The sequence below is a fragment of the Neltuma alba genome, unplaced genomic scaffold, assembly GCF_004799145.2.
Source record: "Neltuma alba isolate B1F8T4 unplaced genomic scaffold, ASM479914v2 tig00003072_pilon, whole genome shotgun sequence".
NCBI classification, from domain to species: domain Eukaryota; kingdom Viridiplantae; phylum Streptophyta; class Magnoliopsida; order Fabales; family Fabaceae; genus Neltuma; species Neltuma alba.
Genome location: NW_021633130.1, coordinates 109,188 through 126,917, shown reverse-complemented (window position 1 = coordinate 126,917; position 17,730 = coordinate 109,188). Strand labels below are relative to the sequence as shown.

General features: G+C 36.5%; 2 protein-coding genes across 2 annotated transcripts in view; one reads left to right on the top strand and one right to left on the bottom strand.

The window, feature by feature from the left end:
- The window catches only part of LOC114740167 (uncharacterized), a 41,334-nt gene extending 35,948 nt beyond the window's left edge, over positions 1-5,386 (top strand). The window contains exon 3 of the mRNA XM_028928298.1: positions 5,273-5,386. Within this exon, the coding sequence (XP_028784131.1) occupies positions 5,273-5,386 (114 nt within the window). The remainder of the gene's footprint in view (positions 1-5,272) is intronic.
- Positions 5,387-6,988: 1,602 nt separating this feature from the next.
- LOC114740173 (probable disease resistance protein At1g61180) lies at positions 6,989-14,861 on the bottom strand. Its single transcript, XM_028928302.1, has 12 exons — positions 13,632-14,861; positions 13,098-13,398; positions 12,182-12,227; positions 11,956-12,102; positions 11,478-11,583; positions 10,865-11,123; positions 10,401-10,504; positions 9,861-10,096; positions 9,450-9,714; positions 8,721-8,857; positions 8,162-8,359; positions 6,989-7,244 (listed from the first exon to the last, which is right to left on the bottom strand). Exons 1-12 carry the CDS (start codon positions 14,859-14,861, stop codon positions 6,989-6,991), a joined length of 3,285 nt encoding a protein of 1,094 aa, XP_028784135.1.
- Between the last annotated feature and the right edge of the window lie 2,869 nt (positions 14,862-17,730).

Genomic DNA, 17,730 nt, shown 5'->3' with positions numbered 1-17,730 from the left:
ATGGTGCAGACCTATATTGAAGTTTGTGAGCATTGTAAGGGCGCAACCATGGATAACAGAGGCACCCAAAAACTTTTAATATAGTATATTCAGCCTTCTTCTCATAAAGCTTCTCATAAGGACAACTACCTTTTAAAGGTTGAGAAGGTAGCCGATTGATTAAAAAGACTGCAGCAGTAAATGCATGAGGCCAGTAGTACAGAGGTAACGAGGCTTGAGCAAGCAAGGTGAGACCAGTTTCCACAATATGCCTATGCTTCCTTTCAATTAGTCCATTTTGCTCTGAAGTATATGGACAAGAAAAACGATGTGTAATGCCTGAACCAGCCAAGTACTTACTGAACACTAAAAATTCACCACCATTATCTGACTGAAATTGCTGAATTTTTGTGTGGAATTGATTTTCAACTTTGGACTTAAATTCCTTAAAAACTTGCAGAGCTTCAGATTTTTGTTTCAGAAGATAAATCCAGACAAAGCGACTATAAGCATCAATAAAGCTGATATAGTAGGAGTAACCAGAGGAAACAATCGGGGCTGGTCCCCATAAGTCTGCCACAATCAACTCAAAAGGTTTATTGTAAACTGTATCTGAAGATACAAAAGGTAGTTTATGGCTCTTGCCCATTTGACATGCCGTACACACAAAACAAGAACTATCTTTAGGAATGGGTACATTATTTGACTGTAAAATTTTTTTTGTAACTTCCATAGAGGGGTGACCCAATCTGCGATGCCAGAGTTCTAAGGAACTTGTCATAGATGCTGCAAAACATGAGGGAGACGGAACTGATGAACCTGGTTGTTGAGCTCTTGACTTGGCGCTTTGATACTTGTACATGCCGCGTACCTCATGGCCACGCCCCAAAGTCACTCGGGTCTGCAGATCCTTAATAATACAGTCATTAGGAAAGAATTCAATAGAGACTTGATTCTCCTTGGTAAAACGAGCAATTGACACCAAGTTCTTTTTCATTTGTGGTACACACAAAATATTATGAAGATGTAACGGCCTAGTAGCAGGCAAAACAGAGTTTCCTACTACAGTGATGGGCAGAGGATGACCATTACCTACTTCTACTGTGCCGGAGCCATGATAAATAGCAGAAGGTTGTTGAATTTGAGCAGAAGTGCGCGCAACATGTTGAGTTGCACCAGAATCAAAATACCATTCATTATCACCATCTTGTGTACTTGGAGTGGCCAGATAAACTTGTGGATTTTCAGCTTGGTCAGTAGTCGGTGCAGATACTGAATTTGAAACACTCGTTGAAGTGGAATGTGCAGGAGTCGAAGCATTATGTGGTGCAGATGACTCATGAGTTGCGGTATATTCACCAATTGGCACATCATAAGCATCATAAGTCGTAGCATAAGCAACAGGAGCAGACGAATTAGTGGAAACATTAGAGTTGTTATTATAATGAAGATCATACCGAAAGTAACAACGATCAGCGGTGTGACCAAGCTTACTGCAAATCTGACACGATGGTTTGGCACTGGTAATAAATCGACCTCGACCACGACCATGAGAGGGAGCAGGACCTCTAAAAGGTGGCGGTGGTGCTCCTCTATTTGAACCATATCGAGGATTATAGGCTGTTTGAAAAACCTCCTCTGGTTGATTAATTGATACAGCCTTCATTGCAGAAGTTAGATGCACTTGTGCTGAAGCAGACTGGATAAATGACTTTTGACGAATCTCTGCATCTAGTAGCATAGTGTGAACCTCTGATAGTGCATAATGCCCATGAGCAGCATTTATCACGGCAATGACCGCTTCATATTCTGCTGACAGACCGTTGAGAATGTGCGAGATATGATCTGCATCAGCTACACGATGACCGAGCATTGCAAGATGGTCACAAATGGATTTAATAGTGGCAAGATAATCACGCATAGCAAGCTCGCCCTTCTTTTGGTTTGTCAATTGATTCCTATACGAAAGAATCTTAGCATCTGATTTGGATGAAAAAATCTGCTCAAGTCGAGACCAAATCTGAGCTGCAGTGTTGAATCCGACAAGTTCGGGCAATACCGAAGGACTGACTGAGGAAAGAAGCCAAGATGCAAGCGAGGAATCCTGGACTTCATACTCTTCATAGGCCGGGTTTGGACCCGTCACATCATTTCCAATAGTGATGGTGGCTGCTGGAACCTTTGCAGAACCATCGAGTAAGCCAAGCAATCGGTGTTGCTTTACCATCAGTTGCACTTGTTGTTTCCACATCAAGTAGTTATTATCATCGAGCTTTACTGTAATCTTCTTGTTCATGAAGAATCTTGGTGCTGAAATAGCAATATGAGCATCATCACGAGCAGCACTGGAACCATCCAATGAAGTCATGATGGAGCGTTCTTGAGAACACGATAAGAACGGAAAGAATGGAATAGTCGATCGAAGAATCACGCCGGCAGAGCACGGCGGCTCTGATACCATATACGATTATGGTCAGAGAAAGAAGATGATGAAACCTTCAATTTGTTATTCATCAACCCAACTCAGAACGGTGTACATCTGCTGCATATATAGTACACGTGGGTTCTAACTAAACTTAGTTACAGACTCAACAAGTTGCCAACTTGACAGATGGTGACAGCTGGACACAACTAAAGCCCATTGGACTTATACACTAACAACTTTCGCCCATAACCCCCCGACTATTAATTTCGACAGCTTAGTAGAGGTAGATAGGGGCTTTTCTCGTCTTGACAACTCTGCTGCTTGCGGTGGAGTTAGTGAAGATACTTTTGGGACAGTGCTTGAGGGTTTCCAATTCCGTTTAGATACTTTGGGGGCAGTGCAATGAGCTAACTGTTGAGCTTTGGGGCTGCCTCATGGGTCTCAAGAGAGCTTGGGATGCAGGCTTTTGAAATATCCTACTTTGTAGTGACTCACAAGAGGCTTTGCGGCTTGTATAGGTTGATCCATCTGATCTGCATGAAGAGTTCAGTTTGATCATGGAAATTCGGGGAATGCTTAAACATGATTGGAAGGTGGAATTTCGATATATTGCAAGAGAGGACAGCTCGGTAGCGGACAAGCTGGTAAAGAATGCTCCGGCTGGGGGTCTTGGCCTTCTTTTGAATTCAGAGTTTGTTGAGCCTCTTGTACAGCTAGATACTGAGGGCTAAGTTTTGTCCCCACTAGCTTTCGTTTATTTATTTTCCAGTTTATCAAAAAAAAAAAGACTTTTAGTGAATCAGAAGCTTAGTGATAGTAATTTATTTTTATTGCGTTCCAAAGTCAAATGCACGCACTCACTAGAACAATAATTGTGATTTCATTAATTTTTATCCAAAAGTAGATAACAAAAAAAAGAATAAAGGTTAGAATAATTTTGATTTCATTAACTACGACAAAGAGGAACAATAAAACTAAAAAAATTAATTAAAATATCTATTAATTATGAAGTTTGGAGTTTCAATCCTTCGTTATAACATACCAACATTATTCTTCCTTTTTATAATATCTATTAATTAAAATAATTATTATAAATCATTCATTCTTTCAGTTTCTAAAGGTTAATCATCAAACCCTAAACTGCAAGTGATAGGAGTGATTTTCATATTTAAAAACTCAAAAATGATCAAATTCAAGCATTTTTTGGTTGTAAAAAAATAATTGCTTATGTTTCATTATTTATTTTAGCATTTAAAGTAATTTTTTGCTCTTTTATTAAATAAATAACTGATGAATAAATAGCTAATTTAGAAATGTACCTTGTCATGAGACAGCAGAGGATATCTTGAGTCTAGTGTAATATCTTCCTCATGTATTTCTCATCTAATTTATCACACAACGTAATAGTTGTCCACTGAAGATGCAGGCACTCTAATGTGCGTCTTTGTGGATAGAAGTTTCTTAAATTTGGAAGCTTGTCAAGCTTAAGGGAAGTCAACCTAGAAAACTCAAAGGCAGCATCAACTGATTCTGAAATCTAATCCTTTGCAACAACTACATTTCTAGCACAGTGGCTAATTTCAAGCTCTTCAAGATAATGAAGCATGCCTTTAGCTATAGATGCAGGAACATGCATGTGAGGTTTTCACAAGAAGAAACATCTACGCTCCTTAGACATGGGAAGAAGACACTTTTTTGGTGATGATTATTCCACACATTCTTCAATTTTGGCAATACCCATAGCTTCAACTTTTTTAAGGGCCCAGCCATCGATGACAACTCCATCTCTTTACAATCATTCAAATAACATGGCACATTTCCGAACTAGCAGTTCTTCCGAGTTATTTAAAGATTTCATAACATAAAGGGGCACCAATTTCACAAAGCCACAATTTTCTAGAATCAATGTTTTTAGGTTGCCAAATGAATTGTGTGAATAAAGTTGGTCATCCCATATTACTGGAAAATCGTACAATTGGGATAAATCTAATATCCCTAATTTTGGAAGTAACATCTGTTGAAAGAAATTATTATTAAATGAAAATCAATTTTGATTCATAGACTTTATTTTCACGAAAGATTGTTTAAATAAAGCTCTCATCTATCATGATATTTTTGAGAGATTTCAAGGAAATAAAAGGAAATTAGCTAATGAAAAAAATGAAAGAAATGTAAAATGCTATAGTAGCCAGTCTAATACTGATGTTAGTAATTGCAGCGTAACTAATTTTTGTACATACGTTAGAGCAAGAAAAACAAAACAAAGTAAGAAGAACAAACCTGCAAAACGCTACGATAGCCTAATAGCAAAGTAAATAATTCTAGTGAAAATGATTTTTGCAGGTACTCAGGTTTGGAGTTTTGTAGGAAGTTAAAACAAGAAAAAAATAACAATAACCAAAGTAATATGAATATACCTTATTATTGGAAAACAATTCGAAAATAATATTGTAGTGTTTAATCATCAAAACCATCAGCTACATTCCAATAAATAATTTAGTGAAAAAATAATTCATATATATCAAAATACTCAAAAACATAGAATTCACGTGTTTGGTTGTAAAACGACTAATTTGAGGCTTCATTATTAATTATTTCCATACTTGAAGTTAGCTTTTCTCTTTTATTAGCTAATTTTAAGTAACTAAAAGAAATAAAAAACTGCAAACTCCGTGATGGCCTAATAGTAAAGTGAGTAATTCTAATGAAAATGATTTTTGCATAGAAGTTTGAAGTTTAGTCACAAGATAAAATGAAAAATGTGAACGAAATAATTTGAACATACCTTGTTGTTGAAAAGCGATTTCAAAGTTCTATTGCATTCATGATTTGTTGATCTATACATGATGCAGGCATTACTAATTTTAGGTGGATGGTGATCGTAAAAATCCTCTGCCCTTTGTGGGGCAGCATTCTGTGTCTACTGGCGGGGTTCATGCTGCAATTTTATCTGCTGCTGGTGGATACTATGACAATTGTTGAAATGTTGGACACGCAGCAAAAACGACGAGAGGAAGAGGAGAGAAGGTCAACTGAAAGGAAGGAAAGAAGGTCATGAGCTCCACTCTTTTTTTTTTTTTTGGTAACAAGAGGGGCTTAAAGCCCAAAGCAAATGAACTCCACTCATTTTGGTCTGTTAAACCAATACCTCCAACCAGTTTTAAGTCCTTCAAATCGTTGTCTACAAAAACATTTGTCTTATTCAGTAAGTTTTGCAAAAGTCACCACTCTATATATTATGAAACGTGGAAAGAAAAGTGTTCAACCGTGCTTATCACTGCAGGATTTCAGTCAGCTAAATGGTTAACCATTTTGGACTGGCATTCCATCAGTTGGCAGTGCAAAATGCACCACTGATTCACTTTATAATGGTCTATGTATGTACTTTTTTCTGTTTCGATAATTCTCGACACCTGTGAGAGAGTGTGTTTCTTTACGATAATGAACTTCGTGGACTAATCCACTCAACATGATAACAAGTGACATTTTTTCATTGGAAATGACATACGCCTCTCTTGAGCTGATCCAAATGGGTGATGTATAATTTCTCAAATGAAGGGATTTTGCCCATAAAATCAAGATGTGAAGGGAATATCTCCTCAAAGGAACTATGGCCCGCTTGAAGTGCTTTCAGCTACGGAAATCTTGCAAGCAACGTATGCAGAAATGTTACCCCTTCTTCAATCCTTCTATGAAGAATTTCCACCTGAGGACAACCCATTATCCTCATCTAACACCAGCTCTCTTAATTCGACAAATCGCTGTAAAACAATTCTGGGCAAAGATATTATTCAATTACAAAAATATGATTTAATATTTTGTATTAAGAAGCGTTTATAAAGCACGCTAAACGCACCTGTTGGTAGAATGTTTTATGAAGATCGGTGTCCCAATTCAGTAGAATTGTGTGATAGCTGAATGCCTTTAAGAGATGGCGTATCAATAGGTCCTGGAGAGAATGTTTTGAATTTTGGACATCTTGTTATGAGTACTTGATCCAGTAATGGAAACCTGAAAGTATAATTGTGGCCGCAAAATCTCTTCAATCTTGGTAGGCTATAAAGTTGCAAATTCTGCAACTTGCTAAAAATGATTTCCTTGTCCTCATCATCCTCTCTTTCCTGCTTTGATATAATTTCCTCTATTTTATTGCAGAATGTAATTGAGAGATGTGTGAGATGGACCAAGTTACGAGCAGTTGATGATGTCATCAAAGTGGTCAACCCTATTATGAGTCCCACATTGGGAAATCTCACAAGTGTTGTGGGGTTCATAAGTTCAAGGGGCTCTCCCTCCCAATAGGGTTGACCAATGAAAGCACCAATGTGATGAGCATAAGCCCAAAGGGAGAGCCCATTAAACTTATGAACCCCACAGCACTTGTGAGATTTCCCAATGTGGGACTCATAACAGAGCACCCCTCTCGAGAGCCGACGTCCCCGGCGGCTCCACTCTACGGCACTTCACTCGGTTTTTCTTACCGGTCAGAACCCTCCGCAGGTAGCTCTTTTCAGTTGGCCAACTCTCAATGAAAGCACCAATGTGATGAGCATAAGTCCAAAGGGAGAACCCAATCCCAAAAGACTAGCCTATTGGGAGGGAGAGCCCCTTGAACTTATGAACTCCACAACACTTGTGAGATTTCCCAATGTGGGACTCATAACAGAGCACCCCTTTGAGAGTCGACGTCCCCGGTGGCTCCACTCTACGGCACTTCACTCGGTTTTTCTTACCGGTCAGAACCCTCCGCAGGTAGCCTTTTTCGGTTGGCCAACTCTCAACGAAAGTACCAATGTGATGAGCATAAGCCCAAAGGGAGAGCCCATCCCAAAAGACTAGTCTATTAGGAGGGAGAGCCCCTTAAACTTATAAACCCCACAACACTTGTAAGATTTCCCAATGTGGGACTCATAACAAACCCATTAGAAGATCTCACTTCAAGATGTGTGAGATTAAATGAAGAAATTAAGGATGATGCCAAGCTTAAGTGACTGCTTCACACATTCTTCAATTTTGGCAAATTCCATAACCATATCTTTTGAAGTGGCACAACCACCGATGATGGCATCATCTCTTTATAATCATTCAGATCTTCAAAATTAAACACGACCTCCAACATTCCACAGTTCCCGACTTTCAGTTCTTCCAAGTTGTTTAATGATTTCAGCACATGAAGGGGCATCAATTTCACAAAGCCACAGCTTTGCACAATCAATGTTTTCAAGTTGCTGAATGAGTTATCTAAAAGGTGGTCATCTCATATCAATGGAATCAAACCGTTTAAATTGGATAATTCCAATATCTCTAACTTTGGAAGTAACACCTGTTGAAAAAAATATATAATTAAACAAAAATCACTTTTGATATGTAGGCTTAAGTTTCACAAAAGATTGTTTAAGTGTCTAAGTAAAGCTTTCATGTACCACAATATTCTTCAAGGGATTGCTAAAAGTTCAATTTCAAACGTCAAGTTCGTAAAAAAATAAAAATTAAGTAATTAAAAAAGCTAAAGAACTTTAAAATGCTATGGTAATTAGCCTAACCAAATTGAGTAATTTAAGTGAAAGTAATTTTTGTAGATGCATTGAAACGAGAAAAAAATAAGAACATATTTCCAGTGAAATTAATTTTCGCAACTTAAGTTTGAAATTAAGAAGTTAATACAAGATAAGAAAAGGCTGGCAGGAAAAAAAAGATAAGAAAATAATAAATCCACTGTTTGCCCACCAAAACAATAGTAAATTGATATGAACATACCTTATGACGGCTGAAAAGTGATCTGAAATGCTTCTACATCTGGTATTTGTTGCTCGGTCCTCACTGTTGAAATCTGTTTTATCCTCTTCTGTTTTCAATCTTGGTCGAAGAGTGGGTTTTAATATCCTCAACGCATTGAATGTGATTCTCCCTTCTACATCTTCATTAGTCTCATTGATTACAATTTTCTCCATCTTTCTGCAATCATTTATCTCTAATGTTTCAAGATTCACCAAACTTTTAGCAGTTGAATTTGTCATTAAATAATGAGCTGATGACATCTCAACACCTTCAGCAGTCAAATTATTAAATCAGGTGGAGGATGGCGCCAATTTAATCAAGTGAGAACAATTTTCAACATGCAGGATTTGTAGATTTTGAATTGGGGACAGATGAGAATCATCCTTCCATATGTTCTTGAGCTGATACAAATTGGCAAGGCAGAGTTCCCCGAATGGTGGAATTTGATGAACAATGTGTGCATGTGATGGGAATATCTCTTCAAAGGAACTATTCTCCACATGAAGTGCATTGTGGAAATCTTTCAAGCAATGCATACGGAAATGCTATCCATTCATCAAAAAATCTTTCTATGCGAAGAATTTCCACTTGAGGATAACGGTCCACTGGAAATTGGTCATTCCATATGATGTTAGCATCATTCTCGTCTAACACCCCCTGTCTTGATGCCAATTGCTACGGGCAAACATATTATTCAGTCATTAAAACATAATTTAATATTTTGTACTAAGGAACGTTTATTAATAATAATGTCCTATCTCATTGTGTCTCAAATTAAAGTCAAATGCACTCTCAGTCCAAAAAAAAAGTCAAATACACTCACTAGTAGAAAGAAAACTTTGAATACTTTTGTCGCCCATTTTCTTCCTTGTCAAAGAAGTGTGTCAAACATTTTTATTTCATTAATTATTACAATAACATCAACTAAGACAAAAAAGAACAATGATATAGAACACCCTGCCATGTATCCCATTAATTAATATTGATCTAATTGTTTGCACTGTTTGTTAATTAAAGTGATATAATAAGAAAATTATAATCAAAATTTTAGTAGAATCTTTAGATGAGTATTTTTGTGAAGCTGGAAATAGCAGGAATTGAGCATGCTAGATCGACGCACCTGTTGGTAGATTGTTTTGTTAAGACTGGTGCCCCAAAATTGTTGAGGTTTATCTCCATCTTGTAATAGTTGAACGCTTTTAAGAGATGGTGTATCGATGAGTCCTGGAGAGAATATTTTTAATTTTGGACAGTTTGCTATGATTACTTGATCCAATAATGGAAACCTGAAAGTATAATTGTAGCTGCAAAATCTCTTCAATGCTGGAACCTGATCAAGTTTCAAAAACTTCAGTTTGCAGAAAAGGATTTCCTTATCCTCATCATCCTCTCCTTTTTGCTTCGTTACAATTTCTTCTATCTTTTTACAGTCATTCATCTCCAATGTCTCAAGATTCACTGAACTTTTGGCCATTGAATTTGTCACTAAATAGACAAGCTGGTGACATTTGGACACCTTCAGGACCGTCAAACTATCAAACAAATTAAAGTAGAGGATGGTGCCAATGTAATCAAATTAGAACAGTTTTCAACATGAAGGACTTCTAAATTTTGAATTGTGGGCAGCTGAGAATCATTCCTCCATATGTTCTTGAGCTGATCCATATTGGCAATGTACAGTTCCTTCGGTAGCGGAATTTTTCCCTTATGATCAACAATGTGTGCATGTGATGGAAATATTTCCTCAAAGGAACTATGTTGCACATGAAGTGCTTTCAGCTGCGGAAATCTTTCAAGCAATGTTATCATTTTATCGACAAATCTTTCAATGCGAAGAATATCCACTTTAGGACTATGGTCCACTGGAAATTGGTCACTCTCATCTAACACCAGCACTCCCGATGCGACAAATTGCTGTAAAACAATTATAGGCAAAGATAGTATTGAGTTATAACGACATCATTTATATTAAAAGAATGATAATACTAAAACATTTTGCCATGCATCCCATTAATTAATTATGCAGTAAGTGTTTGTGGTGTTTGTAATTAGTTATGTAATAAGAAAGTTATAATTAAAAGTTTAGTAGAATATTTAAACCGTAATATGTATAGGGATAGTTATATTAAATATCATAACAATATAATGGAACTTTTATGGATGAGTATTTTTGTGAAAGCTGGAAATTGAAAGGACTGAACATGCTAGCTGTACGTACCTGTTGGTAGATTGTTTTGTTAAGATTGGTGTCCCAAAATTGCTGACGTTTCCCCGTATCTTGTAACAATTGAACGCTTTCAAGACATGGTGTATCGACTAGTCCTGGAGAGAAATATTTTGAATTTTGGACAGTTTGTTATGATTAGTTGATCCAATAATGGAAACTTCAAAGTGTAACTGTGGCTGCAAAATCTCTTCAGTCTTGGAAGCTGATAAAGTTTCAAAAACTCCAATTTGCCAAAAACAATTTCCCTGTTCTCATCATTCTCTCCTTCTGGCTTCGTGATAATTTCCTCTATTTTACTGCACTGACTAATTGAGAGATGCATGAGATGCACCAAGCTTCGAGCTATTGATGATGTTATCAAAGCGGTCAGCCATTGATTGCATTTCAAGTGGAGATGTGTGAGATTTGGTGAAGAAAGTAAGAATGGTCCCCCAAGTTTTTCAGAAAAATATTGCCGATAGTCAATTTTCTAAAAGGAGCAGCAAATGCAGCAACATCGTCTCCTCCAAAAGCGTCCCTCCTAATGCGACCCCACAGCTCCAGCTCATCTAGTTTTGGAAAGCTCTCCCACAATGATTTGTACGAAATTATTGTTGGTGCCATGGGATTAAGATAAAGAAGTTTTACTCTGGGGAAGCGGTGCATTGGAAATTGGCCACTCCCAATCATCTCAGCTTCTTTGCCCCACAATCTTAACTCCTCCAAATTATCAACCTGCACAATACATAAATTATCACTAAATGTAAAACTATTTAGTAAATCAAAAGGCATATGTTTTTTTTTTTAATGAGGGTGTCTTCAAATTTAAATTTTGAGGTACGTATTCCATTAGCTTCAAATGTTAATTATGATAAATTAAAATGAATTACTCTTTTTCTAAATATTCCTGTTATAGGGAAAATTCACATATTTAAATACTAAAAAATATCAAACTCAAGTGCTTTTTATAGGATATAGATTTTAAAAGAAAATAATCTGATGTTTCACTATTTATTTTAATGCTTTTTGCTCTTTTCTTAGCTTATTTTAACAATAAATAACCAATTAAGAGTTACTTTAGAAATGTACCTTGTCATAGGACAGTAGAGGATATTTTGAGTCTAGTGTGCTCTCTTCCTCATGTATTTCTGATAAACTTGAGCCTTGCTTTTCAAATATCTCTAGATTATCCCAACTGCAAATAAGTAATCGTTGAAGGTGTGAGCATTCTATCGGGTGTCTATGCGGATAGAAGTTCCTCAAGTTTGGAAGACCAGAAAGCTCAAGGGAAATCAGCTTAGGAAACTTAAATATAGTAGTAGCAAATTCTGAAAATTGATCCTTCGCAACGATCACATCTATACCACAATTAGCTATTTGAAGCTCTTCAAGATCACGAAGCATATCTTTGGCTATAGATGAACGAAACACACTTGTGAGGCTTTCACAAAAGGAAACATGTATGCTCCTAAGACTTTGGAAGCAGGCATTTCCTTGGCGGTAATTCCTTCACACATTCTTTAATTTTGGCAATTTCCGTAGCATTAACTTTTTCAATGGCACAGACATGGATGATGGCACCATCTCATTATCATCATTTAAATCTTCAAAGTCAAACACCATCTCCAACAAGTCACAGTCCCTGACTTCCAATTCTTCCAAGTTGTTTAAAGATTTCAGCACATGAAGGGGCAGCAATTTCCCAATGCCACAACTTTTCACAATCAATGTTTTCAACTTGCCAAATGAATTATCTGAAAGGTGGTCATCCCATCATATCCGTGGAATCAAACGGTTTAAAATGGATAATTCCAATGTCTACAACTTTGGGAGTAACACCTGTTGAAAGAAAAATATGATTAAACAAGAATCACTTTTGATCCATAAGCATCTTTTCCGTGAAAGATTGTTTAAATGTCTAGATAAAATTCTCATCTACTTCACAGTATTTTCAAGAAATTACTAAAAGTTCAATTTCAAATTTAAAGTTCATAGTCAAGTTTGAAGTTTTGTAGGAAGTCAAAACAAGAATAATTAAAATAATACGAATATACCTTATTATTGAAAAGTGATTCGAAAATTTTATTACAGTGATTAAACATTAAAACCATAGGCTACATTCATAAATATTCTAATGACAGGAACGGCAATTGATATATTAAAATAGTCAAAAACATCAAATTCACAAGCTTTTTGGTTGTAACACAAATAATTTGAGGCTTCATTATTTATTTTAATACTTGAAGTTAGCTTTTCTCTTTCGTTAGCTCATTTTAATTAATTAAAAAATAAAAACTGTAAACTTCCATAATAGCCTAATAGAAAGTAAAAATTCTAATGAAAATGATTTTTGGCACATAAGTTTGGAGTTGCGCAAGAAGATAAAGCAAGGGGAAGATATGAATAAAACAATCTGACCATACCTTCTTGTTGAAAAGTGGTGCGCAAATTTGATTGGATACATTATTTGTTGCAGCTTCATGATGTGCTGAGTTGAAAACAATTTATTGAATATGAAGATGCCTTAAGGAAATCTTCTTCCATCATAACCGTAAAGAACATTTTCAAGCTCATTACATCCATATAAATACAAATCTTCAACTCCTTCCAATAACTTTTGAACCCCTCGCTTCAAATGGATACTACTCTCTATCTCAAGTTTCAATATCTTTAAAGCTTCATAATTGCCTATCCATTCCCAATGCTTACCAATGAATATCCTGTATCTCTTCAAATTCATATCTAAGAACAAGTTTTCTGGCAACATAGAGACATTAGGGATATGAATATCTAGAGAGGAGATTGGCAAATCCTTCAACTCGTCAAGACTTGCATTTTCATTAGCTTCAGCAGATCCTTCAACTTTCCACAGGTCAAAGCTATTTCCCATTTGCAAAACCTCCAAATTTTTCAAGCTAGATAGGAGATTTTGTGGAATGACTTTGAGTTTAGAGCAATGGGACAAATTCAACATTTGTAGAGAAGTCAACTCTGCCAATTCAATAGGTAGCTGTTGAATTTCAGAGTAAGAAAGACTTAGGACCTTTAAGTTCTTCAACCTTCTAACCTCAATTATATCTTCCAGCGAACAAGAGTGTAGACACAATGTTTTTAGCTTTTGTAGGAAACTGAGAAATGGTAGTGACGAAAAACACAAATTGGTAAATGCCAATACTTTAACTCGTGTGAACAGTTGAAAAACATGCTGGGTATGGTCAAATCAAGTCTTTTGCTATTTAGTACAAAGAATTCCAATTGTGGACCATGCAACTCATCAGGAAGGTCACTAATGTCACTCTCTTGTAAGCAAATTCCCTTGTAGCCTTTTAGCATGTTTTCATCTGGCCATTCATTCAACCTTCTATGTTTCACAATGAATGCAAACAATTCCATGGATGATGCAATAGATAATGCAACATCTCGGATGACGTCATGCATTGTAAAATAATGACTGGAAAAGCTATCAAGAAATAAGTTTAATGATTTTAGCTTACTTACAATAGCAGCGATTCCAACATGGGCTTCTTCCATGTTTTCTACGTGCTTAAGAAAATCTAACCCCACAGAGCACATGAGCAGGTCTTCAATTGAGGGATCATGGGACAACATGGCAGCGAACAAGAAAATATGTTTGTACTCTGATGAGCTTAGACGATTGTAGCTCAACTTCAAAATGGTATCCACCTCTTTAGTTAATGTGTTGTTTCTCCTCAAAGGATTATTCAATCGTGCAAGGGCATCTTTCCACTCATTTAGATCTTTATTCTTCAATGCCTTGGCAGCTGTAGCAATCATTAGCGGCAGGCCACCACACTTTCGAACAATCGCAATGGCTATAGATGCCAACTCAGGACTACTTGAGTCAACAGAAAGCTCAGCAATCCTCTTGAACAACTCCCATGCTTCATACTCTAACAAAACACCCACTTTGATAATTTCTTGATATTTCATGTCTTTTGACAGCAACATTTCATTCCTTGAAGTTAGTAACATTTTGCAACCTTCAACAAAGGGAATTCCAACTTTGCCCAAATCAAGTTCCTCCCAAAGATCATCCAATATTAGGAGCATATTCTTCTCCTGCTTCAACCTCACACATAGGCGAGCAGCTCTTACATCTTCAGTTTTTTCATTGAGTTGCAAACCCAGCTTCTCAGCAATCTGGCCTTGAATCTTCTCAACGTTCAATTCTTTAGAAACGGTTGTCATGATCACCTTTTCAAACATGTTTTTATTCTTTGCTACCTCTTTAACTGTAGTTGTCTTGCCAACACCAGGAAGTCCACACAATCCAATCATATTAACATTAGGATTCCGCAATGCCTCCATAATTTGATTCACAACCGGCACTCTTGATTCAATCCCTTCATTACTTTCTCTGGTGATTAATTCTGGGATCACAGGGGGAGGAACTCGATATGAAACTGTATTAAAGTTTCCATTTCCGCAAATTTCAACGACTTGTTGTGCCATTGCCTTTGTTCTCTTGCTTAGTTTATAGCGTAGCCATGGGTTGGGATATGAAGTTACGCTACACTCCATTTTTGCTTGACTCTCTTTGTCATGAAACTTTTGTACTTGCTCTGAAATCCGATCTACTCTGCGTAACCAATGAAGAACTTTGTCTTCAATTTGTTCTACATTGTTTGTCGCCTCATCTATTGTATGGAACTTCTTTCATCGATGAGTTCTACAAGTCGTTCATTGAGCTGCTTAATGTTTTTGTGATGCTGAAACAGATAACGAAGCTGCTCCCGTGTTAGTTCGAGCACTAGGTCCCGAAACTTGTCAACCAAACTGCTATGTTCGGCCAGTAATATCCATTTAATTTGTCCCCTGTTAAAAAGATATAGCCAAAACTTAATTACACGTGGTTTGTTGATGCCGAAATAATATTGCACTTCGAACAAAAGTCTCACCTTTTTTCTGGATTAATGAGGACGAAAACTTGATTTTCCCTTTTCTCAATCTTTCTCTTTTCAACCTGCGGAAATGAAAGCAAGAATGAGGTCCTTCGAGATATGATCACGCGTCCCAATGCAGGTGAGGTAAGGTCATAGGCAAGCTTATCACTAAACTATTAGGACATAAATTTATGTTTGTAGATTTACCGTATCCCTGAAGAGAATATTATGTTTTTCTTGATTGCTCTGTTGCTACATATTCTGAAAGAGGAGAATATTTTGCAGCAAAAGTTGACGCATGAATTGATTTGCAACCACGATATGATAATTTCTAAAATATACATTAGATCAATTAAACACGGGCTGTCTATGGAATAAATATGTGTATTTTGAACTTACAATAACCGATGTGAAATTTTGCAATTTGAGTATGTATAAACTTCAGATCTACCAGCAATAAGAAGCTTTCCCTAGTGTTCCAACACAGATCAATGACGAGACCACTTTTATCTCCCCTCTTTTTATAGTGTTTTAAACACCTTTAAGAAGTAGATGATTCACGCAAATCAAAGGTTTTTTAGCAGCAAGACGATGAATTGTAAAAACAGATAGGGAAGCAACATCACCAAAAAACTCGGAAAAAATGAAAGCGGAGGGAATAACTATTTGTTTTAGATATCATTAGTGACAAATTCAAAGTGCAGCTTCTTTTTCTTCTTGAAGAAACATCAAAAGACAGCAAATTTAAAAATGATTACAACAAAGGAAAAGTGCCAGCAAAAGTGCAAGAGGAGCAAATTTGGAATTTTTTATTTTTATTTTTTAATGTGAAACAGTGAAAGGAAAACAATATCAGAAAATAAAAAGGAGATTGCAGAAAAAAGAACAAGTTGAGAAATCTGTAAACACAAAAAAAAAAAAAAATGCCAGGAATGCTGTGAAGTTACGAAAGAAGACAATGGGAACAAACAAAAATGAAAAGTGCCAAGAAAAGAATTAAGTTCAGAAAAAATTTTCTGCAAAAATGAAAAGTGCCGAGACACTGGAAATTTCTGAAAAAGCGCTAAAGAAGCTGAGAAATGAGGAAAAAACAGAAGGAGAAAGTTGTAATGATGTGAAACTCTGAAAGAAGAAGCAGATCTGAAGCTTTGGCAGTAGTAGATCGCAAAGTCCGTCGAGCACAGAGGAGTCAATGATATAGTATGGCAATGACATATGATGAGACCCACAACGATTAAAAAGGAAAAAGAAAAGGAGCGTTAAAGTTACACCTCGTCACAGTTTCAACGAAATTGAATTAAAGTTCAACCAATAATCAAGTTAAATCATAGGAACAAAGTCATTAATTTAAAGTCCAAAGGGACTTGGCTGCAATATTTAGAAACTTAAAAAGACATTCTTGCCCTGACAGACAGCGGTAAAAACTTTCCTGTTTTCAAACGAAAAGTGCTCACTGAATGCCCTCTTCCATTTCCAAATCATCGCGCATCTTCACCAAAGTTGAGGATTGGTTGCTCCTTCAAAATCATCATCTATGTCTATTAAAGCCGGTGATTGGTGATTCTTCTCTCATTTCTTCCAATTTCTGGTTCGATTACTTCACTCTTGACATTAACAACTGACTCCAAATCCTCTAAGCAACCTTCCCTAAATCACTTGACCGTCGTTGGAGTCTTGAAAGTTATCGTCATCACTGGAGTAGTTGCAATGAAGCCTGTTGCCAGAGTCATTTAAATTCAATGTCATTGATGGAGTGGTTGCAGTGAAGCTCGTCGTGATTTCTGCCAATCTTCGCCAATCTATTCATTTATGTTTGAAGCAGGGCCTTCAGCAATCCTCCTTATGGTGAGTAGTCATTTTCATCATTGGGCTCACTCCATCAATGTTTTGCCCTTGTTATAATGTTTGTTCGATTTGCTCCAACTGAATGTTGTGTCTTTGGTATGAAGTTGGTGGCAATTTTGTGGCTTTCATTAATTTGTGGGTTGTGGTTTTCGTGAATGGGTTGAGTTTCTTTTAAGGGTTCGGTTTCTTTTAATTAATTTCTTCATAGTATTATTATCACATGAGTATTTCGTATGCATATGTCTATATTCAAAATGGCTGGGATGCATAGAACTTGTGGAGGTGCGTGATTCCCAAATTTTTAGAGTAGGGAATTATAGTTTATGTCAAATTTGAATTCTTTTTCCAACTCTTTCTTCTTTATTCTTTCGTCTAATATTGTAACAGTGGATTTGGTTAAAAAACACGAATTTGGAATAAAGATGTGAGAATAATGTGATTTGAAACATATATTGTGATATATAAGAGTCAACTAGACAGATCATAGAGAGTGCAGTGAAGAGGAAATTTATTGCCTTTCCATGTCCTAAAACTATTATATGTTATTTTTTTCTGGTGTTGGGTGATGGCCATAAATATAGATTGGGTAGAAC

Coding starts and splice junctions, on each gene's coding strand:
- LOC114740173 (XM_028928302.1), bottom strand. CDS start 14,861: ATGGCACAACAAGTCGTTGAAATTTGCGGAAATGGAAACTTTAATACA. Junction 12,103..12,181: donor GGAATTATCCATTTTAAACC/GTTTGATTCCAC, acceptor GATTGTGAAAAG/TTGTGGCATTGGGAAATTGC. Junction 9,715..9,860: donor ATTCCGCTACCGAAGGAACT/GTACATTGCCAA, acceptor TTTGTTTGATAG/TTTGACGGTCCTGAAGGTGT.